The 25090-nt window shown below is 43.5% G+C and overlaps 1 protein-coding gene across 1 annotated transcript in view; it reads right to left on the bottom strand.

Moving 5' to 3' along the window:
* NXPH1 (neurexophilin 1) overlaps positions 1–7628 on the bottom strand; it is a gene marked incomplete at its 5' end in the record, with an annotated part of 290310 nt that extends 282682 nt beyond the window's left edge. Inside the window, one exon of the mRNA XM_080819018.1 lies at positions 7575–7628. Within this exon, the coding sequence (XP_080675144.1) occupies positions 7575–7628 (54 nt within the window). The remainder of the gene's footprint in view (positions 1–7574) is intronic.
* Between the last annotated feature and the right edge of the window lie 17462 nt (positions 7629–25090).

Genomic DNA, 25090 nt, shown 5'->3' with positions numbered 1-25090 from the left:
CCCCCTCAGCCCAAACTCTGTGGTAATCACGTGACGCCGCAGCCACGGAGGTTGGGGGAAAGTGGTGCAAACCAGCCGATCTGGCCAGAGGAAACTCTGCGGACCTAGAGATCTGAGCTCAGTGCTCCCGAAACACCGGGAGAGGGAGGCGGGTCGTCAGAGTCGCGGCTGGGCGGTGGAGAAGTGTCTGCGGAAAGCGCCAACTCTACTTCAGTAGGGACAGAGCCCGCGCCGCCGGGACAGAGGAGGGCTGGCGCGGGGACTGGCGGCGGCCGGGCGGAGCCTGTGGCTCTGTCCGTGGTTCTGAAGAACCGCTCGCGCGCCGGGCTTACTCAGCGGCGGACCAAAGACCCATTCAATCTCGGTGCCCGCGACCTCCCTCCGGGGACCTGCCGCACTCCTGCCTGCTGCCCTAGAAGCACAGAAGCTCGGCGGCGTCGACGGAAAGTTCCCCAGAAGCTACGCTTTGGTGTGAAAGCTTAAGGTCTAGACGCGAGAGAGCTGTGCCTCTGTTTTCTTAAACCAGTTGGGATTGCTCGAGGTCACCCGAGGCGAAAAGCAGACAATAGAGCGCGCAGCTGTGGCGGCAGCGACTCCGGCTGGCAAACTTCCCGGGGCCCAAACACTGCGGCTTTGGTGAGACGACAGGGTTTCCGAGTCTAGGGTATGAAACCTACGTCGAAGAAAGTTTCTTGCCTCTAACTGTAGAAGACGACTTGAAATGGCCTTTAAAATCAATGGATGAGGAGGATTCTGAGACCTCTGTGTCAGGAGGACGCCCCCTCCCTCTGGTACGACGAGGGCGTCCAACCTCCCTTTGCTGCCTTCACCGTCACTAACTCGGATCCTTCCCGTCAGAATCCATTAGGGTTACGAGGGTGATGAGCCAGGCCTGGCCGAAGTCAGGTTCAACAGGAACGCGCAGAGCCCCCACGAGCCAGTTTCTAAGGAAACACTCGGTATTTCTAAGCGGCAATTTGTCTTATTGTGGGAAAAGAAGCACTACATGAAAAGCCTCTCGGCTCTCCATTCTCATGCAGATGAGGTGATGCTCTCCGGCTGTGGCCTGTGTATCCCCCTCCCCAACTTATTTCCGGCTTGAACAAGAAAATACCCATATTAATTTAAAGGAAGTAGAAACGTTAAAAGTCTTCTTGCTACTCGGCGTTGGGAGAGGCAAGCCGAGACACTCTCCCTGCTCTTGGGACCCCCACGGTGCTCTCTATCCCAGAGACCCGGCTCTGGGAGCCACCTTGCTTTCCAACACCCAGAGCACCCATCTAAACGACAAAGGAACTTTCCGTAACGACGGGCACCTGAGGAAAAGGTTTCTCTCGGTCCCACCCCCAACCTCACCCCCGCCAGCCCGCACCTCCATAGTAAACAAAATATACAAGAAAAATCTGTAAGCAGGGTAATTAGGTTTTCAGCCCGCAGCAAAAACGCGGCGCACTCAGTGGAAGTTTAAGCAACAGCCAGAAAACCTTGAGGGCAGATGGCAAACTTGGAAAATGCGCAAACGCGCTCCTAGGCGCGCGGACGGGCACGAAGAAGCCGCCAATATATATTATCTCAATAAAAAGCCGCTCTTGGAAAGCTTGCATAGTAATTGAGATGGGCGCTCATTTCTGATCTGGGTTGGCATTTCCTCATCTCGAGCTGACAGAGCCAACTCAGGAAATTGCTGGTAATATTCATCTGGGGAGCACTTTCATTAAACGTAATTCATTCGACTTTCACAATAAATTGAGTGACATCCTTACAGCGGAACCTTTTTATCCTTGATTAAGTGCTTGCCAAGCTTTGGTTTCCCACTTTATTGTCACATTCCTTCAAGCAGAGTCGTCAACATGCCAATCGACAGCAGAAAAAAATGTGTGTGCCTTGTTTACCAAGCTCCGGGAGGGGTTAGTGCTGACATAGAGAAAAAGCTGATCGGAAGCTTGAGTAGCGGATAAATCAAGACCGCAACTTCCTGCAAACACGCCTCCGGACCTAAGCAATAGTGGCGAGGAGATTGCAGGGCTAGGCGGGAGAGCGTACCCGCCTTGCCACCCGGCTGCTCCTGTAAACAGCTGACCCGACCCGCGCCTCGCCAGACTGACTAGCCTGCCTGCCCCTATTAATTAAAATGGCGAAGACTGTTTAGGTCTTAGAATGAGATCTGAAGCTCCGGAAGGACTTGGTTACTTCAAGGGAACTTTCCAGGATCGAAGCAAAGCTAGGCACCTTACTTAAAAACAACCAACCAACTCAGAAAGAATGTACACTTCCTAACTGGCTACTTGAGAGCATGCAACTTTCAGAGCTTCCATCCGGACAGGGGAGTGCAAGAAGAGTGTCATTCCTCATTCCCAAGATACCCTTTTGACTCTTAAAATCAAAGCAGCGACAGCCAAACCCATTCAGGGCTCTTCAGACCCCGGAATTCCAACCGAAGCTGAGGAGCACCTTGATATTTCAGGACTGGGAGTAACCAGGAAGGTGTACCTTTGCCAATTCCTGGTCCCTTCTCCCCCATCCCCTATAAAATCAAAGAAGGCCAAGACAGAAAATTGCTTATTTGAAAAAGCAATATCCAAATGCTTTCATCACTCAAATGTCCTTTTGAAAATATTGTCCATGGTGGTTATTACCTGGACAATGCTGTCAATTTCTGTAGTCTGCAGAAAATTTTCCCTCAGATAGAAAAGTAGGACATTGGGCACCTATCTCAAAAAAATCAACCAATTTCCCTGCCACTAGATATATTTTTCACCCAGGCAACACTTACATTAAGGAGGAAATAGCCGTCAACAATTCAAAGCCAAATAGAAATCAACTTCGCACAAAGAGGAGCCACGAACTTAATGGCTTTCCGAGAAAATACAGCTGAGAAAGTTGGAGTGATTCTGGTTCTCCCCTTCTAATACTTAAGACAGTTTCTCCCAGAAGCTATCACTAGAAGGCCCCAGACTACCATAATTCTCCTGAAGTGTGGCAGAAGGGCAACCCACCCAAGTGCTTCCCACACACCAGGAGAGCTGCTTTCTTGGTAAACAGAAAATTGAACACTTCAGTAAAATGCCTGGGAGAGCAGCAACTTTTCCTTCCACAGAGCCCTAGAATATGTCTTGGGGCTGATAAGTTTTCCTGCTGTACTGCGGGGGCACAGGCTCCTTCAAACCCTAGGTTTGGCTCCTGTATCAGGAAGGCTGGTCTTGGGTGGAAAGATCAGGAAATGCAGTGGTGTTGGGGAAATTTTAGTACCATCTCCAAGAACTGGCCTTAACAGAAAACACTGACCAGCCACTGTCAAGTAGTTAATGTACTTTTCTTTTCAGGAATAAGCTCAAATTGTACTATTTTCAGTGGGCAGTGGCTTAATTTTCAAAAGATGTAAAGTGCTCATAGCTAGTCCAAAGGATAGACACAGATGGTCTCTCCTGCTGCTTTTCCCTCTCACCTTTCTCAGTTCTTAACAGCCACCTTCACGCTGAGGGAATTTCACCCAAACGGTCTGGCTTCTAATAGTGCAGAGGTAGTATTCCATGTATATTAATCATTCTTTAATCTCTATTAAACAACTGGAGTAGTATTCACATTTTAAGGACACTCTAAATTCGAAGGAATGACTGACTCAAAATTTTTTAAGAACAAGGTTTTTCAATTCTTACCCATATTGGTTTAAAAAGTAACTAGATTATTAGCAATTTGAATTCCTAGCAGAACTGGTGGGACCTAAATTGGAGGGTGAGGAGCCTCTTCTCATGAAAACAGAACTGTGAATGTGTGACTGATCACAATGACATCATTCAACCCCTGACCAGATTCTCTGGACTCAATTTCTGAGTAACTTTTTTGTTGACATGCCCAGGGAGTACTCATTAGATTCAGTCCTCAACTCTAAAAATGGCCACAGGTGAGCCACCAAGAGGAGACCTTTGCTTTCCGCTCCGAGGAGCTCACCCTGTGTGCCCTGGCCTATCCTTCAGTTTGATCCACCGAAAAGAATGCAATTGAGGACTCCCTTTCTTCAGAACCAGAAATCACATTTTCCTAGTGTATCCAGCATGTGCTCCAATTCGGTTAAAATGCTGTTGTACCTGTTACCCCCATTCTATCGTACTGAAAACATCCTGGAATCAGTGCAGAACTGACAGGAGAATAAAGATTGCAGGCCCTTTTTAAAATTTTTAAATAAGTATTGATACACCATAGATTCTTCTCCTGACAAATTGAGACTTTTAAATTTATTATACACAAAATTCAATAGACAGAAAATTTCTTTGCCTTTATTTTTTAAAAATGGTTTCCTTCTTCCCTGCATTTATGGCTAGAGTTAGCCCTGTGGTGATTTTTGAGTATGCTAGCTAATATGTTTCAGAAGGTTACTTTGTAGACACATTTCTAATTAACTTCCTAATGCAGTACTAAATAAGCTTCCAGTTTGAAACAGAACAGACTCATCTCTCAATAAACACAAAAACACTCAAAATCCTCAACCTAGAGCAAGCATCCAAAGAAACCTGGGCCAAGAAACATTTTAAGAACATTCACTCAAATACAGGCAGAAGAGTGTGACTTAAGAATAGAGCATTGACCTGCTGGATAGAGAATTGTTTTTCACTTAAAAAAAGAAAAATCCCCAATTTGGGAACATTCAAGGTATTTCTCTATAAGCAGAAGCAGGAATATTTTTGTATAAGAAATACCTACACAAATCTTGTTCCCCTGGACACAATGTGGCAATCACTCCTTGGAAAACATAACTGGGATTCCAGGGGCTTAAAGGGAAAGATACACTGTGCTATCAGCTAGGAGGCAATGCATAAATAGAGCACCCTGTCACTTAACTTGTGGTGTGAGCTCATAAAGACATAAAATTACTCATTAAACTCCTTCTTGATTTATGGCAATTCAAGGAGAAAAATAAAATAAAATAGTGGTTTTGCCACTCCTGCTTTCTTGGAGTGTAACTTGAAGCAACTCCTGACCAACTGCATGCATCTATTGCAGTTTCTTGCAAAGATCCAGGATGTTCTAACATACAGTTATAAATAAATGATCAATTCGGTCACAGTATATGGTGTTTAATAAAATAGATGGAGAAAGAAGCTTCAGCCATTTCAGGTCTATCTCATTGCCCTAGAGTTTTAATGAAGCCTCTCCACTTCCTTACCTGCCTAGAACCAACCTGTCCCGACTGCCCGATCGCCCTTTTAAGTTTATTTCCATGGTAAAAACCAGCTCCCTGCTCTTCCAGGAAAATAGCTTGGAATTCTGAGGGCAAGTAACCATAGGATTACAATCCCTGGAAATACTACCTCGGGTCGCAGCTACCAGTCTTTTGTTTTTGTGGTACCGTGTGGTTTCTAATCCCCGACATACAAAACAACTTTAGATCGGAGAGAAAAGAATGGACTTCGAAATCGCCTTCTCTATTTTATTGTTCACATTTCGTATTGTTTTGAGTGAAACTGGAAAAATTGTCTCCTTTCTCCGTATTGCCAAAAGGCATTCAGGTAATGAAGTCTGTAACTAAACGGTAATTGAATCAGCATAATTTGCACACTGAATGGTTTTCAAATGCTCCCAGTTTACAATTAAAGGAGAATTAATGCGCTTGTTGTTGAGAACGCAGCGCATTAGAATAAATCCAGCACTGTTGTTGTAATGAGTGGAAAACGGTTTAACTGCCAACAAACACATTTAAAATTTAACACAACGTATTGATTTCACTTCTGCTTTTGATAGATTATTTTCCAGACTATCGAAATACTTGCTCCAAGCAATAAACTGCACCACAGCCGCGAGCCTTTGCCGGGTGTGAGCACAGTCCAAGGACATAAAAATAGTCTTGAGGTTCAGGCCATGCGTAAAGGTATGCAGAGGAAAGGGGCAGGAGGGTTTCCATGGTCAAGGGAATCGTTAATATCCCTCCTCTGTAGCTTTCATTTTGCGGTCCCTCCCCCTTCTTTCAATAAACAATTTCTGTATTTCCTCTAGCCAAACTTTCTGCCCTTCGTCTTTGGGCTCTCAATGTCAGTAGGTAGACTGGACACGGGGCGGGGGGGGGGAGGCAAGAATGACTGAAGATGGGAAATGTTAAGGACAATTTTTGCATTCTGTCTGCGTTCCAGCCGGGGAACACACAGACTTCGGTGACAGTCAGAAAGCCTGTTCTTTTGGATTGGCTGCCCTGGCTTTCACCTGTTTACCCCAAGGTGTCCTGTAGGCGAGGACACTGACGCGCAGCGCCCTCTGGCGTCCGTGGCTGCGATAGTCAGGCGATAAAGATGCAAAGACCGGCGACACTGAGGTTCTTGGATTGAAGCTGAAACCCGTGAAAGGCACACACCCTCACATACATATTCACACACGCGTATACATACACACTCATTAACATAGAGTTCACACAACTAGCAGCCCCGCAGTCACATGCACCAGGGCAACAGCTGGGAAACGCTCTCAATTGAAGGGTTGGCAACACTTTTGCTCCTGGGCTTGTGGGTTCTGAAGCCCTTGGGATTGAGGGACGGCACCGCCCCCACCCCCCACCCCCCCCATCCTGTTCTTCCAGACCCGTTAGAGAGCTCGGGCTGCCTAGCCCAGCGTTCCTCGTCCCTAGGCAGAACACACTGGGCCCTCCGTGCGCTTTTTTGGCTCAGAAATAAGCTATGGGGTGTCAGCGCACTGAACACAACTTCGCCAGCAGGGTGCGAGTGTCCCTGGCCCTCCCTGAAGCCAGACACAAGAAAATTGCTCTCTCCGTCTTGGCTCCACGCGGTGCCCACAGCTACCAATTCACCTCCATCCCCAGTTCCAACAGTGTGCAAATTCCAGCACCCCCCCCCCTGCCCCCAAACTCCACTCCAGAAAGACTCAGGCAGTGACTTTGCTTAGTATTTTCCTGACAACAAGGTCTGCCATTCCCTAGTAAGGGGTTCAGCCCTGGAACTGGGGTTGGGTTATTTTGTGGAAAGAAGAGATTGGGAGGAGAGGGAGGAGAGCCCTTACATGTTTGCCGGGGCAACCCTGACCTAACTCTTATCTAATCGCTTTTGGTGCTCTTATCTGATAAACTTGTCCTCTGTGAACCCTGCAAGTGAACAAAGTTACCTTGACTTCTTTGTGTCATATCTCCAAACTGGGGGACTAGGTGGGTAGATTCACTTTCAAAGTCAGAGACCCAGGCAGATTCGTGCTCCTCACTGTCTACCTCCATTTCCTTTCGTTTAAACTCTGTGGATGAACTAATGAGAGTTCCATGTATATTCAACCCTTTCTTTTGCCATCTCTCCCCATAAAGCATCCCGTCCCACAATCTCCTCGGTTTCTGGATGTCTAGGGCCACCTAGATTCTTTTCAGAATCACGTACAGGAGATGGGGGACTGGAGCAAGAAATGAGGGTGGGAAACCCGGAAAATCCCGCAGGGATCCAAAGACCAGCTTGCCAAAGTTGTTCCAACACGGTCGCTAGGAACGCTGCTCTCGCTGCACTGGCTGTCTCACCCTCCTCCCGCGCGCCCCTGGTTGTCTGGCCTCGCGACCAGGGTGGGATTGCGGGGGCGCCGGGTCCGCAGCGACTTACCAAGTAAACGGCGGGCTGCAGGAGGAGAAGCACGTACCAGCACGCAGCCTGCATCCTCCCGCGTCTCAAACTTCCTCGGCGGTGCTTTCGCTGAGTCTTTGTTCCTTCAAAAACATAGATCCACCTGACATCCACTTTACAGAGCAAGGAGCGCTCTCAGCAGCCTAGATACAAATGAAATTAGACATCCCATGACCACGCGGGCAAGGTTAGGCTTGGCGACCAAGCGAGGAAAGGGGGTCGTGGAGGGGAGGGGTGGACCAAAAGGGGGGGGGGCAGGAAAAATTGAAAAAGCGAGTAAATCCAGCGCCTGAAACCAGCGAGCGCTCCGTCCGCAGGCAGACAAGCAGGAGGGTAGGAGGATGAGGGGTTTCTTGCGCCCTGCACTCCTCGCGTGCGAATTCCCGGGTGGTGGAGACAGGAGGTGGTGGGGCACACAGAACCGCGTGCGGACTGGTTCCGAGCCCAAGTGTCTCTGGCAGCGAGATCTGTCCTAGTGTTTGATGGCCGGGCGGCTCGGACTTAAAGGCGGCGGCTGGTTCTTCGCCAGCCCTGGCCGTGCTCACACACGTACACACCAGCAGAGAGAGATGGAGAGAGAAAGAGAGAGGAAAGCGAGCTGGAGAGACTGGGTGAGGGAGGCGCGGGAAGAGGAAGGGGTAGGTAGAGCTGACCGGGATTAGGTGCTGGATATCTTCACACGTTCCGTGGAGTGGGGGTGGGGAACGGGAATGCAATTTGCATACAGTAAAGCCAGGCTCAGTTTACCCATTCGAGTCCCCTGCACAGAAATACACGCGCGTACAAGCATATCTTTGGCACTACTTTTTTCAAGCCAAGAGGCAGAGTCAGTCGCTAACTTCTAGAGCGGAAGCCTGCCCGGGTCTGTGAGGTCACCCACCAGGCGCACTCTGTCCCCCAACCAGGGGCCCTCCTGCCAACCCTTTCCCGGTGTCCCACCACCCCGCCCCAAGATATCTTCTCCCGGACTGTAAGGGCGAAGTGTACGTACCGTACAGGACTAGGGGCGAAACCGGCGAGCAGGGACCGCTCTGGGCAGGCTCCATGGAGGAGCTACTCGGGCCTGGCGTCTCCGGCGCCCCGGACATGCCCTCCCTGGCGCTTCATCTCCATGCTCGGGCGCGGACTGGTCCCGCTGCCTCGTCCAGCCTCGGCGGAGTCGGCGTCTCAGCGCCCGGGTCGCGCTCGGGCTTGGTTCCGTGGGAGCCTAGGCTTGGCACAGTTGGATTCACGGTGCAGGAAACTTAAGAGGCAAGAGAGGGAGGGGGAAGCGGAGGAGAAAAGAGAGGAAGAGAGAAAGGGAGGGAGTAAGAGAGGGAGGGAGAGAAGCGAATGCGCTGGACGGACTGGGACCGCCAGCTCTGGCTCTGGGACGAGCAGTCCCGGGCTCCTTGCTTTCCGAGGCTGCCGAAGGAAGGTAGAAATGACTTAAGGGGAGGAGACTGGGCAAGTCCTAGGGACTCGAACTCGAGAGATAAAACACTGGCCTTTCAGAGAAAAAAACCACACGACAAGCGCTAACGGTCCGAGTTTCTGAGGAAGGGGTGGGGTGGCAAGACCTGGAGGTTCGTGGCGCACGGAGCGGCTGCACGCCTACCGCAACATTGGGAAGCCAGGGGGCCACTCCGGAGAGGAGTCTCAGGCCCTGTGCATGGTCCTGCCCGGCCACTGGGGGACGCGCTGGAGCACGCCGGGGTTTGGGACGCCGACGAGGTGGTGCTTTCTCCGTAGGTCTGCCGCTTGCGGCGCCTACCTTCCCGACACGGGCAATTACATTGGCACGTGGGTGAACGATTCCTCAGAGACTAATTAATACCCCGAATAAATAGATCCCGCTCCCAGGATCTCGGTGGGCCAGGCCCGCAGGGAGAAGTGGCTTCTGCGGTGTCTCTGGTGGCCGCAGAGCCCAGTCCCCCGGGGGCGTGAGGAGGACTGCGACCGCCAGAGGAGTGGTGGGGAGCGTAGTGGGGCGATGCGCAGGGCAGGAATAGGCGCAGAAGGGTGCAGGGCCCCCCGGCCCGCCTCGAGCGCGGACTCGGGGCGCCGCGGACCTGTGGCTGCGGGGCCCGATGCGGGGGCGCTGCGGACCTCCAGCCATTAAGTGCACGACAGCCGAGAGGACTGGGCGACCTTGCGCGAACGTTCGACTCCTCGCCGAGCGCTGGGCCGTGCGAGAAGAGTGGGGTGGAGGGGGAACGCGGATAGAGGCTTTGAGCCTTTGCCACCTCCTCGTTTCTGACACCTTCTACCAACCAGCGTCTCCCACTCTCGGCTCTTTGCTCTGACTCTCGCTGTCTTTTCTCCATTTCTCCCTTGCTGTCTCTCTCAGTATCTTTCTCATTCTGTCTCCTTTCTTTCTTGTGCTCTGTGCCTGTTCTTCGGCTTTATCTTTCTACTTCTCTTTCAGGAATTCCGACTCTCCATCTCTGTATTTCTCTGTCTCTACCTCACCCCGCCATTCTTCTCAAACCTTGTCCTTTCCTTCTCCCCTTCACTCCCTCCAGCACACAACCCTCAAACCAGCTTCGTCCTTATCTGATGAGATCCTGGGACCAGGCCCTTCTACTGCTGCCCGCGCCTCCAGCACCTCCTCAGGGTGCCCAGACTCAGTCAGCAAGTCTGAGCACGGCTGAAAGCATTTTTCTTGCCCCCACTTCGTTGGTTACTTCTCCAAGCCCGCCCTTCACCAGAGCTTGACCTGGAATGATGCCCTCTACACAATGAAAACTCCATTAATAATCTGTAAGAATTGGGCTGGAATTTATCTCAGGAGCCCTAGCTGATGGTATCCAAATACCATCTGTGATTTTTAATGAGTCTTCGGGAGTCCTTTCCTCCAGTGTGGCTACTGGACACCTCAGGCTCCACCGTTTCAGGCCCGTTGGGGGCCCAGACACAATAGGTCCTGGAGGACTATAGGTTGAGTTCCCCTGGAGAAGCTGCTAACCTTCCAGCCCCCAACACCAACAATCAGCAGAACCACCCTTTTCTGGAACAAAGGCAGAAATAACCCCACTGAGACCTTCCCCTGGCATCAGACCTCCAATTCAGATCCCCACTGGAGGACATACTGCCAGGCAATTTGAGGCCTATACTTTCCCTTCTAGCTAAAAATAGCTCTTTAAAGAGCAAACTCTTCTAATCTCAAAAGTTGTACTCTGCGGCTGTGACCTCTTGGAATTCATTGGGGCGTATGCAGAGTAAGGCAGTGAAGCACATTTTCTAAGTGGGACTCTTTGGGAAAATGCGCATTTATATACAGCATGGTTGCAATGTTATCTTGGCTATCTTCATTTACCTGGTTTTTCATGTTCTCAAAAAGTTTAAAGAAGAAAAATAAGCCTTAGGGCACCCATATCTGAGGCTGAAGGGTCCAAGTAGAGCAAGGGAAGCTTTGTCTCCACTCTTTAGGATTCAAGAGGCCATGCTCAAATTGATCCCCACTTGTACATGAGCTCCCAGGCCCTTCCAGGCTGGAGTGTGGAGCTGGAGTGAATGTTGCCTGCCTCTCCCCAGATGCTCAGGTACAACACTGTCAGGTCTGAACTTGGAATATGACCTTTGGGAAAAAACGAGAAAGAATCAAGCCAGCTTTGGGATATACCAAGTTCTCTTTTCTAAACCTTACTTCAGAAACATTCTGTCTCTAGTGCCATTTAGCCTTAAAAATTACTGCTTATGAAATAGAGAGACGATCAAGGACCTTAAAATCTCTGTCTGAATGGGACTGATTATTTAAGAAAAGCACCACAGGCACCTAGTAATGGGAACTGGTCTGACACTTTGTTCTGTGACAGAGGGTGCCAAAGAGCTTTTTATGGTAATGACCTGAGACCTTCTGCCCAGACATTCGACTCTTACTGATCCTATGAGACACTTGGCCTGAGATATGGAACAGCAGTGGATTGTCATTTTTTGTACCTTTGCTAGAGTTTTCATTTCCTGTAGTACTCAATTAGAAAAGGGCACTAAGCCAGGTAAAACTTATCATTGTTTCTGCTAAACCTCTCCAATTGTAATGACACAATATTGGGGGGTAGGAGGTAATGGGAGACAAGGATGGCTCATTCCCCCTCCTTCTTCCCTATCATTTGCTTTAAAGAGAAGTAAAAACAATAAGGACATGATTTTCAGACATTCTTCTGTTTAAAGTGTTACTCTACTCTAAAATACACTCTTAGAATACATCAGCAATCAGCCTTCCCAGGATAGGACAAAAGCATATCCTTAAGGAGTACAGTATTTGTGGCAATTTTTTTTTCAGACATTGCTCTGAAAAGTTCACTTTAAGAATTGTTTTGGAGGGGCGCCTGGGTGGCTCAGTGGGTTAAAGCCTCTGCCTTTGGCTCGGGTCATGATCCCAGGGTCCAGGGATCTGAGCCCTGCATCAGGCTCTCTGCTTAGCAGAGAGCCTGCCTCCTCCTCTCTCTCTCTCTGCCTGCCTCTCTGCCTTTTTGTGATCTCTATCTGTCAAATAAATAAATACTTTCTTTAAAAAAGAAAAAGAATTGTTTTGGAAATCACTCTCTAAATTTGTATGTGGTACAACTTAATACACATGTAAACTCAGCATCAATTATAACCATGGTAAAAAAAAAAAAAAAATCCTCTGCCCTCTTTTTTCCTAATTCCACCTGATCCAATCTGAAATGAATAGAATAAAGCAATATATATTCTTCTCCAAGAATATGTCTTTTAAAAGAATTAAAATGAGCTAACAAAAGGAAACAGTGATATTAAACAATTTTCCTGATAATTAAAACCAAGAAAAAATAAAATTAGAATTCATCTGAGATATACTGATAATTCAGTTAACTCTAATTAGCTGTTTGGTTTGGTTTGGTTTGGTTCACTTGTATGACTCTCTTTTTCTAATGGGGAAAGAAAGGGCAGAAGTTGAAAGTTTGAATTATCTTGGAGCTGGGGAAAAGAAACAGATTAACTTTGAGTTCTACAAAACTCTGTCCTAAAATGAACCTGTCTTAAAATGTATAAATACCATCATATTTTACCCAAATCCAAATAAAAACAGAAAACCGTAGTTATAAAGCACCCAGCTGTGGTCTTGCCTAAGCTTCAGGCCAAATTATATCACTTTGTACATAGTAACTGCATTGTACCTATTTTTTCCTAACAGTGACACAAAACTTATAAGGCATGCATTATCCTTCTGCCTTGACCTCAGTATAACCTGATATTTGCATGCTAATGACCTTGGGCAAATGCCTGAGGATTCCTCTGGCCTTAATACCCTCCCCTCTATAATGAAGAAGTAGGATTAGATGATGTGTCAAATGCCTTTATTTTATTTTTGTATGATTAAATAAATGTAAAGTCATCTCTGCCTTAAAAAAAACTTCACAAATGACATTGTATACTGTATTATGATTTTCAAAAATATTAACAAAGAAGAATATATTTTGCTCAGTGCATTGCAAAGATTTTAGGCAAGTGTGTTTGTCGGTTTGAGGCCTTATTGTGCCTTTCTTCTGTGCCCCACCCTCATAACTTTTTTTCTAGGTCAAGGGTTGTCTTCATTGTATTAATTATATCACTTTTTTCAAATAAATTGTTTGCAAAGGTTTTTAATGTCACTGATTTGTGAGAATATACACTCAGAATGGCATCCCTATTAGACTTATGAGTATTTGTTTAAAAGACCCATAGCCATTTCCACTACTTTTGTAAAATTTTTATATGTCACTCAGGACAACTAAGAAATTCCGTGGCCCTTCCACACCCCAAGCTACTTTGCTAGTGGAAGGAAGGAAGGATCATTTGCAAAGTGATTTGGTATTTGACTGTAGTAGAACTTGGTTAATAACTATGAGGCATGTGTGCTAAATTACCTTTACAAGAATGCTTTAATAACAAGATCACTGGACTAGAGAGAAAAAATAGCCATCAAGCTCTGGAATAAAAAAAAAATTAAAGAGAATCAAAAAGCTTTATGTAGAAGGCATTTTCTTTTTTAGAGGTAATTTATATGCTCAGTCTTTGTATCCATATTTCATTTATTCTGCTAGTTGAGAACAGAGGGTTCTCAAAGGTAGGATAGTTTTAATTATACTCACAAACTTTAAAAAGAGAATGAGCACAATAAGAGAAATTGAAGAAAGTCGGCGTTAAAAAGGCAGTTGAATGTAAAAGATGGGAAGATTGGGGTCATCGCCCAAAAATCATAACTAAAATTTTTAAAAAATATCATGACTAAGCAAAACTTTGCATTATGATCTAATTACAAGAATTCTTCATGGTGGTCCCTCCAGGGATTATTAATTGACAGTTCCCTGAAGCAGAATCATTAAAGACAAAGAACTTGATAACCAATGTTCTGTTAATGAAGTGAAACACGGTCTATGCTTTCAGCCAGAAAGAACACTGGGGCTCTGAACCACATAGAGGTGGAAGAAATTATGAGGACAAAGGCTGCAAGCCCTGTGGTTGCCTGAATGCTGAAAATGAGGCTGTGAATGCGTATTTCATCTCCATAAACTCAAGTCTATGGCTACTTTGAAACACATGTCTTTCCAGCTTTTATCCTATCTGGCAATACAGAAACAGAACTGAAAACTACAGAATTTATACAGGCACGGAGCAAATGGCTGCTTTGACCAAAATATCATAATGATAAGAATGTCTTAGATTAGACATCTTTTAAATAAAAACTTTCACAGGAATGCAATGACCCCCTCAATTTCCCTTTTTAACATCAGCTTAATGAAAACAATTATACCAGAATTTTGCCATAATTAACTTCAAGGGTGATGCCATAAGAATCACACAATCTTATATTTTTCTGCTTCTTCTGGCTCTAATAATAAAATGCTTTGGGTAAAACTCAAAGCAAAATGGTGTAACATCAAATTTTGCATTAAATGGAGGGGTAGTTTCTCAAAGGTCCACAGATTTCAACAGGATCATAATGGCTACCCACTGAGGGAGTGCTATTAGGCACATGCCAGGAACCATGCCCTGGGTCTTATTTGCCTCATCCCACGGTTTGCGTAGTGATTCTGGGAGCATCAATTTGCAATTTAGTTTTGAAAGGAAACCTTTCACGGTAGATAAGAAGATCTCCTTCCTCACTTTCATTCTCCATCAAAGCTAACTTCAAATCTGAGAGTCGCTGGACCATTCATTGCCACTCCCTCCTGCTTATAACTCTATTTCAGCTTCAGTGTCACCATTCCCTCTCCAGATCTTTCAACTAATCTTCTAACCACTCCTTCTCAGATAATCCACATGCTCATCTGTATACATTAAACACTAGTGCTTCTGAGGGTTCCATCAGTAACTCTTTTTACCCTGACTAGGCAATCCTGTCTGTTCCATGGTTGCATTTATTACTACTTATACCCAATGACCAACTAGTTCATAAATCCAGCTCTAATATTTTTCTTGACCCAACTATCCGATTGTCCACTTAGATGTTCTAGATATACTTCGAGTTAATATGCCTAAAACTGAAATTATTATTACCATTGCATTACACATTACATAGTCTGTTAGTTGGTGTGACACATTATAGAGTTCTCTACTTGTAACAGGATTAAGTTCATGCCCTTTGCCAAGTGACCTCACGGTGGAATGAGAGAGTTTTCCTCCTCATATATGCAAAATTTCTTTCTCTCTTCCTTCTTTCTTCCTTTCTTCCTTTTGTTCCTTCCTTCCTCCTTCTTTCCTTCATCTCCTTACTTCCTAGGAAAGCCTTCTTTAGCAATCCTTCTTTAGCATTCCTTTCAATCCTAATCAGAGTCTTCAGGAGGTATAGCATGTTTGCAAATTGTTCCTCTGGCCACCAGGAGAATAGCACACACCAGGTAGAAACTGCGTCCTTCACTGTGGGTCCTGAAATGAAAAACCACTTGGGGCAGACTGGAACCTGACCCGTGACCTGGAGCACAGCCATCAAAGCTGACTTGCAGTCTCACAGATCCAAAAGTGAGCATTAAATGTTCATTGTATAACTATCAAAGTGTTGGGGTTATTCGTTTTGCAGCCAAAGTTGACTAATTAGTGACACCACCACCATACTGGAAAATAAAGTATCAGATTCCCGTATGCTTTTTTCCTACACGTCAAAAATAAAAATTACTAACACCTCTCAACTTTTCACATGATTATCTCTCCTCTGCTCTGTTCCTATTACTGACTGAGGCTCATATTGTCACCTGGTCTATGGCAATGGTCTTCTAACTAACCTGTGCCACTATGTACCACAGCCCCCCCGCCACCCCCCGGCCCTGGCTTTCAGCTTCTACCTCCGTACAGATGCCCTCCTCAGTGCCACGTGGATGACACAGCTAAATCATCATGCACTTGTTTAAATCTCTTCACAGCCTCCCACTGTTTACAGAATCAAGTCAAATTCCTTAGCCCAGCACAGAAGATTCTTTTGAGCTGACTCTGTCCACTCCTTCAACCTCATCTCCTGCCTTCTGGCCCCCACTTGACTGCACACTTCACATTCATCAGTTACAAGATCTTTAGAGCTTCCAACACACAACTGTATGTCTCAGCTTGGGGCCTCTGCACCTTCTTCCCTTTGTTTTGAATCCTCTTACCCAAACCTCTAGATAAACCCCGAATCTCCTACAACTTTCTGCTCAGAGATCACCTCCCATCTTCTCCATTTGTCTCAGAGATTTGCACACTAAAACATATTATTAAATCTACTGCATCATGCTGTTTATACGTTTGTCTTCTCTCCTGGACTTTGTCCTTCACTTTTGTACCCCTTGCCTTACTTTGGACTAGATTAAGTTGAATGTTGAGCCACACATGGCAAGCACAGTGCCTAGAGAATAGCCTAGTGCACCTCTTAAAAGAAAGCATATCAGAGACTCTGGAATAACAAGTCTTCCTCTATGAAGTACATAAATAGTACACAATTAGAGAAGGTTTTGAGGCAATTATTAGCTCAGCAAAATTAGTAAAAGGAACAGGACCAATGTGGGAGGCTTTGGCCAGAAGGCATAATAAGCTTCTTCACCCCAAACACACTAGAAGTCTTCTCAGAATCAGGGGCTGAATGAATAATCTGGTCTGAATGTGTGTTTGACTGATTAGCCCCCTCACTAGCAGGACCAAGAATATCTTAGTACCAAAAAGTCCCCAGATATCCCTAAATTTTAGTTTCATCTTGCATAGGTATACCCCAGATCCTATCTCACATTTCAGTTGTTTCACCTCTTAATTAGTTTTTATCTAAAGATGTATTATAATCAGATCCTGCTTTATCCCCTTTGCTCTGAGGACCAGGTGAAAGAGAGCAGAGGATGGAGACGGGAGATTCCAAGAGAGGAACACAAACATCACCATCCTAACCCTACCAACTCTGGACCTGGTAAATGGGTTAAGACCATAGACAAACAGGATACTAGGCCTTAGGACTCTGGGATCCTAAATGAATCTTTTTGGTAGAAAGTAGAATAATGAGACCTTTGGTCAAGGAAAAACACTAGCACTTTTTTCCTGTCAGTCAAACTGCTGACATGATGATGGCTCTTGCTTCTTGATCTCTGAGGTCTCACTAAACACCCCTGAATCATGTCTCCCTCCCTCCATTGGCAGAATTCTAAGGTAACCTATAGTCTCCATTTTACTGGATTTGGTGGACTTTCTCAATTTTCATATCAATTCTCCACAAAATCATCCTTCCGGGTTTCTTTTCTATGTCTTTGGCAGTTTCTTCTTATTTCTGGTGCTGGGTATTCTTACCAACTTTCCCTGAGGTTGTCAGTGTTCAGTCTTTCAAGGCCTTCCCTTTGGCCTAAACTGCACTCTACTATCTTCAGCTGCCAGTGGGCATCTTCATCCAAATGTTCTACTGCTGTCTGACACACAATGTTCAAGAATGAACTCACCATGGGGCACCTGGGTGGTGCAGTTGTTTAAGTGTCCGACTCTTGATTTCACCTTAAGTCATGATCTCAGGGTCCTGAGATGGAGTCCCACACTGGGCTCCATGTGGAAACTGCTTGGGACTCTCTCTACCTCTGCCCCTCCCCCCTGCTCTTTCTTTCTAAAATAAAATCTTAAAAACAAAAATGAACTCACCGATAACCCCCAGTAACCATCCCCACAACACAGACACATGTTCCTACTCACAGCTAACCTAATTTCATTAGCGGTACCCAAATTTTCTCTGTGCACAGCCTTTAAAGTTTAGAATTAGCTCTCATTGTTTTTGTATGTATCTCCTGGACCAGTCTGGCATACTGTCTTGTCAAATCGTCCTTTAGAATATCCCTTGCGTCCACTTCCTTGCCACTGTAGATCACATCTTCTCATCTCCTATCTGGACAGCTACCTTCTAACTGATTCCCCTGGCTGTAATTTACTTCCCCAATTAATCTCATTACTACGAGCACCATAATGGTAGGGACTATGTCTTATTCACCTGTGTACTTCCAGCACATAGTAGATTCTCAATAAATATTTGCCTCATGTATGGCTCAATTCTTTATGCTACCTCCAGATTATTTCTTAAATAACATATTTGCGTATTATTCCACTGTACACACACATACTTTCTTTTATCATCCCATGTCCATAGCAGCACTATTTTTTTTTAAGATTTTATTTATTTATTTGACAGACAGAGATCACAAGTAGGCAGAGAGGCAGGCCGAGAGAGAGAGGAGGAAGCAGGCTCCCTGCTGAGCAGAGAGCCCGATGTGGGACTCGATCCCAGGACCCTGGGATCATGACCTGAGCCAAAAGCAGAGGCTTTAACCCACTGAGCCACCCAGGTTCCCGGCAGCAGCACTATTTTTGTGTATTTTTTCCAATCAACTATTTCTTCAAGAGAGCTCTCACTCAGAAACGTGACAAGCAAAACAGAAATGTAAAGTGTCTCTGGTTAAACCTGGGGTAGAATACAAGATCTACACCTATAGCCTTCTCTATGCCACCTTCTTTCCTCTGTCCCACCCCCAAGCAATTCTAGAGTTAATAACTGTCTAGGGTACCCTAAGACAGTAGTTTCCAAACCTTAGTTTGCTTAGTTTTCACCTAGAAGGTTTATGATTTATTAGTCTAAACCTTGATCCTTGAAAGGATGCATTTTAACCAGCATCCAGGTGATCCTAATAAACACTGTCAGAAGAATGCACTTTGAGAAACCTTACCATAGAAGTGGTGGGTTGGGATGTAAAAACCGTATCTCACAGGCTGACATCTGAACCTCCTGTATTAGCAATTAAAGTCAAAGCCTCATGAGAAGATGACAACTGAGTAAAGACTGAAGGAGGTAACAGAATAAGCCATGAGGGTATTTGGAGCAAGAGCTATTCAGGCCGGGGTGCCTGGGTGACTCAGCTAGTTCAGCTCAGGTCATGATCATGATCCCAGGATCCTGCGATTGAGTCCCACATCAAGTCCTGAATTGGGCTCTCTGGTCAGAGGGGAGACTCCCTCTCCCTTTGCCTGCTGCTCTCCCTGCTTGTGCGCACTCATGTGCTTTCTCTCTGGCAAATAAATAAAATTTAAAAAAACAAAAAACAAAAACCAACAGACTGAGAAGGAGTGCTCACTGATGTTGGAGGAAGCCTGGAAGGAGGAGGAGGCAACTCTGTCAAACACCTTGATAAGTCAGGTAAGATTGGAACTAACAACTAAATTTACAACTAAGGAAGTCTTTGGTGACCTTAACAAGAGGAGTTTTAGCGAGTGAATATGGGGAAGCTTAATGGAGCAAATTCAAGAAAGATATATAAAAAGCATGAGTGTGTACAAAGTGAGTATACACCAGTCTTTCCAGATGTTCTTCCACCGCTTTTTAATTTCCTTCTACCTGAGTCTCTGTACCATCTAGTACCACTGTACTCATACTGGCATCGTATCATATTTTGCCCTCAATGACACTTACTATGTTTACATCCTCGAAAGATCTTAATGGAGAAAATCAGTATCTCCTTTTACATCTGCAAAGCTCCCTCAATGAGTTATATAATTCTGCACCAATACTATTTGAAGACACATGATGAACTAATAAATATTTATCTAATGACATTCTCTACCCCTTTCTCTAGTTCTTCTGTCTGATTATAATTTTATTTTTCTGAAAGATTTTACTTATTTATTTGTCAGAGAGAGAATGAGCAAGCACAAGCAGGGGGAGAGGCAGGCAGAGGGAGAGGCAGGCAGAGGGAGAAGCAGGCTTCCCGCTGAGCAAGGAGCCCAAAGTGGGACTTAGTCCTGGGATTATGACCTGAGCTGAAGGCAGATACTTAACTGACTGACCTACTCAGGTGTCCCTGTCTGATTATAATTTTGATTATAGGCAAATTTCTACTTCTCACTTTGATCTTGAAGAACCTTCATGAAATGGTCCTACCCAAAACGTATCTTTTAGTATTTTCTTATATGGCCTTCTGCTTTAGTTAAGACAGTTTATTGACCATTTCCTGAAAAGACGACATTTATTTTTACATGTCATTTTTAACTATAATATTATCCTTGTCTGGAAATTCCTCCTCCAACCCAAGGGCTTTTCTCCTCGCAGAAAGTAACAAAGAAAAATCCTCATGTCAACTTTTGGTGCTCTTTTTTAAAATACATAGGTACTCCAGATTTCAAGCTAATCATCTATACCTCAATATCATGATCTTGATACATCATGATATTAACATCATGATCATCAACATCATGATATTATCTACTAGATTCAAAAATTCTACTTTTATATACATTCCAGATTTTAAAAAAAAAATCTTAGACCAGGCTTAGCATTTTTAGTTTTTTGTTTATTCTATCCATCAAATAACACTTTTAGGACCAATGGAAAATCAGATGAGAAACAAAATATCACCACACATGAGGACACTTAATGAAAGATTAACATGCGAGAATGGATAAATAAATGATGAAGGGATGGATGGAGAGATGAAAAGGACTTTACACTACAGATGTTTCATTCATTATACAGTATCTTCTTAATACTCTCCAGAGCCGTAGCATGTGGTTAGTATACTTTTTATAAGACTATGATGAATCGTCTTTTTAAAAAAAAGACTTTGTTTATTTATTTATTTATTTATTTATTTGAGTGAAAGAGAACAAGAGAGAGCATGAGTGGGGAGCACTGAAAGCAGACGCTTAAGGGACTGACCCACCCACGTGCCCCTATGGTGAAATAGTCTTAAAAGAGGTTTACCTGCCCAAGTTATGCCAGGATGTTGGAACCTAAATCTCTGACTCTAGAATCAGCCCTTTCCTATTTCTTTATATTTGCTTGCTGGATAAAAATATAAAACTACTCAAAACTAATTCAAATCTGTTTTCCAACCTCTTCACTTAGATAGAATTGAAGAGGTTTTGCTGAATTTGTTTTTCAATGAAACTGTAGTTCTTTATTCTTTTCTTCTTTAATAACATATGATCTACTAGTCTCAGGATTGGTTTGGTCATTTAACTTAACAAAGTATTAGCAAAACAAAGTGCACCATTCTTAAACAACTCTGGTTGAGTTTTGGTTCATTTACATCTCAAAGCATTATCATTGACTCCAACAGTAATGGTTTACAAGTTTGAGTTTCTGAAAATCAAGATAAAAATATTCTCTTGGAGTACATTTCCTCTTTGGAGTGTACTTCCTTCCACCATAAGACCCTCCTCTCAGATTTCTCCCACGTCCGGGTGTCTCCATCGTTAAGCATCTGCCTTCGGCTCAGGTCGTGATCCCAGCCTCCACTTCAGAATCCCTGCTCAGCAGGGTGTCCACTTCTCCCTCTCCCTCTGCTGCTCCTTCAGCTTGTGCGTGCTCTCTCTCTGACAAATAAATGAATAAAATCTTAAAAAAAAAAAAAGACCCTCCTCTCAGATTTCTGATTTTAAAAGAACAAAGAATAGTTTATTAAGCAAGTACTTTCTAAGCCTATATAAACCCATCTCAGATACACTTAAAAAGCTGTTCTGTTTACTTCCTTAGTATGGAAATTCTTAGGAACTTTGAAAGCTTTCTTAACCTTCTTAGGTCACTGGGGCACCATGAGAGATCTGAGTGAATAATTTAGTAATAGGTACCCTAACATGATGAAATCTTTCAAGGGTAACAACAAAAATCTGGCAATCCTAATTTGCTTTACTTTTGGTCATGGGCTGTAAGTAAAAAACTAAGAAAGGAAAGTTATATGAAACACATGGTGCTATAAAAGAGGTATACTCTCTAAGAAGAACTAACTAGTTAAGACAGCCAAGTAGTTCACTCAGCATCTCAAGTACCCACTGATGGTACCCTCAGTCTGTACCTTAAAAGCTAAAATCATCTGTCCCCAAACTTGAGGTTATGTAGCGATATTCAGAGGAGTTGTGCATAAAACCAAAGTGCTTTAATTTTTAAAATTATCTCTCACATGGGACACCAGATGGCTCAGTTGGTTAAGCGTCCAGCTCTTGATTTTGGTTCAGGTCACAATCTCAGGGTCGTAAGATAGAGCCCTGTGTCAGTGATCCACCCTCCACGTAAAGTCTGCTTCAGATTCTCTCTCCCCCTCTGCCCTTCCCCTGCTCATGGTCTCTTTCTCAAAAATAAATAAATAAAATCTTTAATAAAATAAAATTAAATTACCTTTGACAAATAAGAAATAGAGGTAAGTTAACTTAAATTCAACTTTATATTAGTTATTTTCTCATTTTGTATTAAATGGTTTTTGGTTGTTTTCATGGCAAATTGTGAACGTGCAATGTAGAGATTTTGGATTTTAGTTTCTATAATTCAAAATAAGATGACACATGTTAATTTTGTAAAAAAATTATCATCCAATTGACTAAGATGCTATTTATCTTTAGACTATGTATTTTCATATTTTAAATCTCAAGTTTCCTACTTCTAACTTGTGTCTTAAGGTTTTAGAATCAATTAATGATAAAATCCTTCCAAGTATTATGGAGAAATTAGACACATAGCTGATTGGAAAACCAGGTATATGCTTTCTTTTGACATTTTCAAAAAGAGAATAGAAATGTAATGATAATTAACCCTACATACTATTTTCTCTTTTGCCAAATCTTAACAGACCACCAGAAAGTGCATACCTTTCAATGAAAATGGACAAAAATAACCCTCAATGGAATGATTATGAAGATTTTTCCTGTTGAAGAGTGAAAATGAAACAGAAAATATCAGCTTATGTAGAAGATATTTTTCATTCTTTTTTACAACGTGAGCAAACGGAGGGTGAAGAAACAGCGTTCACCTTTCATCATGTGCTGTGCTATGCTCCGAGATTTACAGTGACCCTTTAAATTAAAAAAAGGAAGAAGAAAAAAGAAAAAAAAAAAAAACCTGCACAAAATAAGGAAACTGTCACTAGAGCGGTGACTATCAAGTAATTTTAACATGGGTTATAAAGAGTTTATGACTGTTATCAAAACTAAGACCATGACTTTGAGGATCAACAAAATTTGAAAATGGGAGCATTCAAAACAAAGGGATGTTGTTTTTCTAATGTAATTTGTTTTGAAAAGTTATTGCCCAGTGAGCACTGTAAAAACTCTATTTCACTCATGACAAAACTGCACTTAGATTTTTAGTGAGTGACGCCGTAGTCAGAAGAGAAAGAAATCTGATCATTTGCATCACTTTTAATGTAAAATTTCACATTCTCCTTGATTCTGACAATGCTGTGATTTGTAAAGCGCTCTTAATTGTGGTCAATTATTACAGTCCTCCAGCGCCACCTAGCGTTTGCCACATATTTCTGTTGCCTAGTACACCTATTCAACCAAACTAACCATTTCTCACAGAAGTACTAGTACACCCTAAATGAAAGGAACAAGAAGACTTCACAGCTTGATTTTCAAATCTTACAGTTAAGATTTTTTAATCTTCTTTTAATACTTCTAAATTGCTGAAGGTCTCTTGTGTTTTTGGTTGAAGTGAAAGTCTTTTATATCTTTGAAGTTTATCCCCATTGATAAAGATGGCATTAACTATTGTTTTCTGGCCAACTGATGCAATTATAAGGTTGATTTTTTTTCTCATAAAAGGCAAGTCACTTTATGATTGATTCAATGAGTATTTTAGATATTTTAGAGTGGAAACCTACACATATATGCACTGGGTTTACAAAAGCAGCCAAGGAAATATGGAAACAAAGGACGACGACTGAACACCCAATGTTCATGAACTGACTTGGCTGAGAAATCTCTCAGTTCTTGTTATTAGAAATACTGGTCACAAAAGGTTAAGGTGGGTTACATCTGCTTCCTCACAACCTCATTATCAAATGAAAATTGAAAGCATACCTCATATCAACTTATGCCACACCTACAGACAATATATTAAATAAATATTCAATAACGAGCACATACAAAACTGTTCATACAGTCTAGTCTATAAGTTTAACAACATCTTGGTTCCTTCTTCCCAGTGCTAACCAAACTGTCTTGAATAATAGATTCACTAGAGGCAAATGTGGCAGCATCCTTGAGGCAGAATTTTGTTATATTATGATCAGTGTCAGGCAACCAGATATCATTCTAAACCAAAGGCTGGATACAAGGCCACTTAAAGGTAAAGCTTTATGCACCATTCTTATGGAAGAGAGCTATAGATATCTAATTTTACTTCATGGTAATTACTGAAAATAATTTTGTCATACAGAGAAAAGGTGGTGTTAAAAAAAAATATGACCCACTCTAAGTGTCAAATAGGTTAGGTGTGTCCCAGAATAGCACCACCACCAGCAGCAAAAAATTCCCTTGTTCTTAACACACATGGAAATGAGATAGTCTCTATATGTGCCTCCAGGAAATATCCTATCATTCTGGTTTTCTCTTTCTCAAATCTCTTTATCAAAGTAATCCAACAACCAGAAAAATGTCTTTGCTTCTAGATAAGAAGTGCTAGGATTGGGTCAGATAAAAAGCATTGTCTAAGGAAACAATTACAATCTGGATCTTTCTAATCCAGATATACACTAGGGTAATAAACTAGCTTGGTCTGCTCATGGAACAGCCAAACATTGCTGTGCAACTCCCGTCAGTTAATAAAAGAGGAAGAAGAAAGTTTATCATTCAGGCTTGACTAGCCATTTTCAGCCAAGTCAGTGAGTGGAGAGGAATCTAGATTTCCTATTTAACAATTTCAGTTTCTTTGTTTACAAAATATGAATGGGAGCAGAAATGTAACGAAGGCATTTGATGCTCGAGAGGAGCTGTGACATCACCTTGTACTCAATTTTTTGAAAATATTTCAATAGCGACATTTGTTTTGACTTTTGGACAAAAGAAATTTTACAGTATTTTGTAACATTAATAAATCTGTTTGGAAAATAGTTAGTAAATATATTTCATTTCAATACATTATGAGTTACATCCAGGTTCAAATACTCCTTTTATAGGTGACTTGCTCTGTGTGACTTGAAGAATGTCCTAAAGTTCACATGCGCCTAAATATCTCCCCACTTGCTCAGTGAGGTGCCATATTCCCTTCTTGCTGAAGCTCCAATTCTCAACTTTAAAGTCAGGACTCTGATTTAGACAAC

Source organism: Martes martes, assembly GCF_963455335.1.
Source record: "Martes martes genome assembly, chromosome: 11".
Lineage (NCBI taxonomy): Eukaryota > Metazoa > Chordata > Mammalia > Carnivora > Mustelidae > Martes > Martes martes.
Note: the sequence above shows the minus strand (reverse complement) of the source record. Positions and strands in the feature narration are given on the sequence as shown.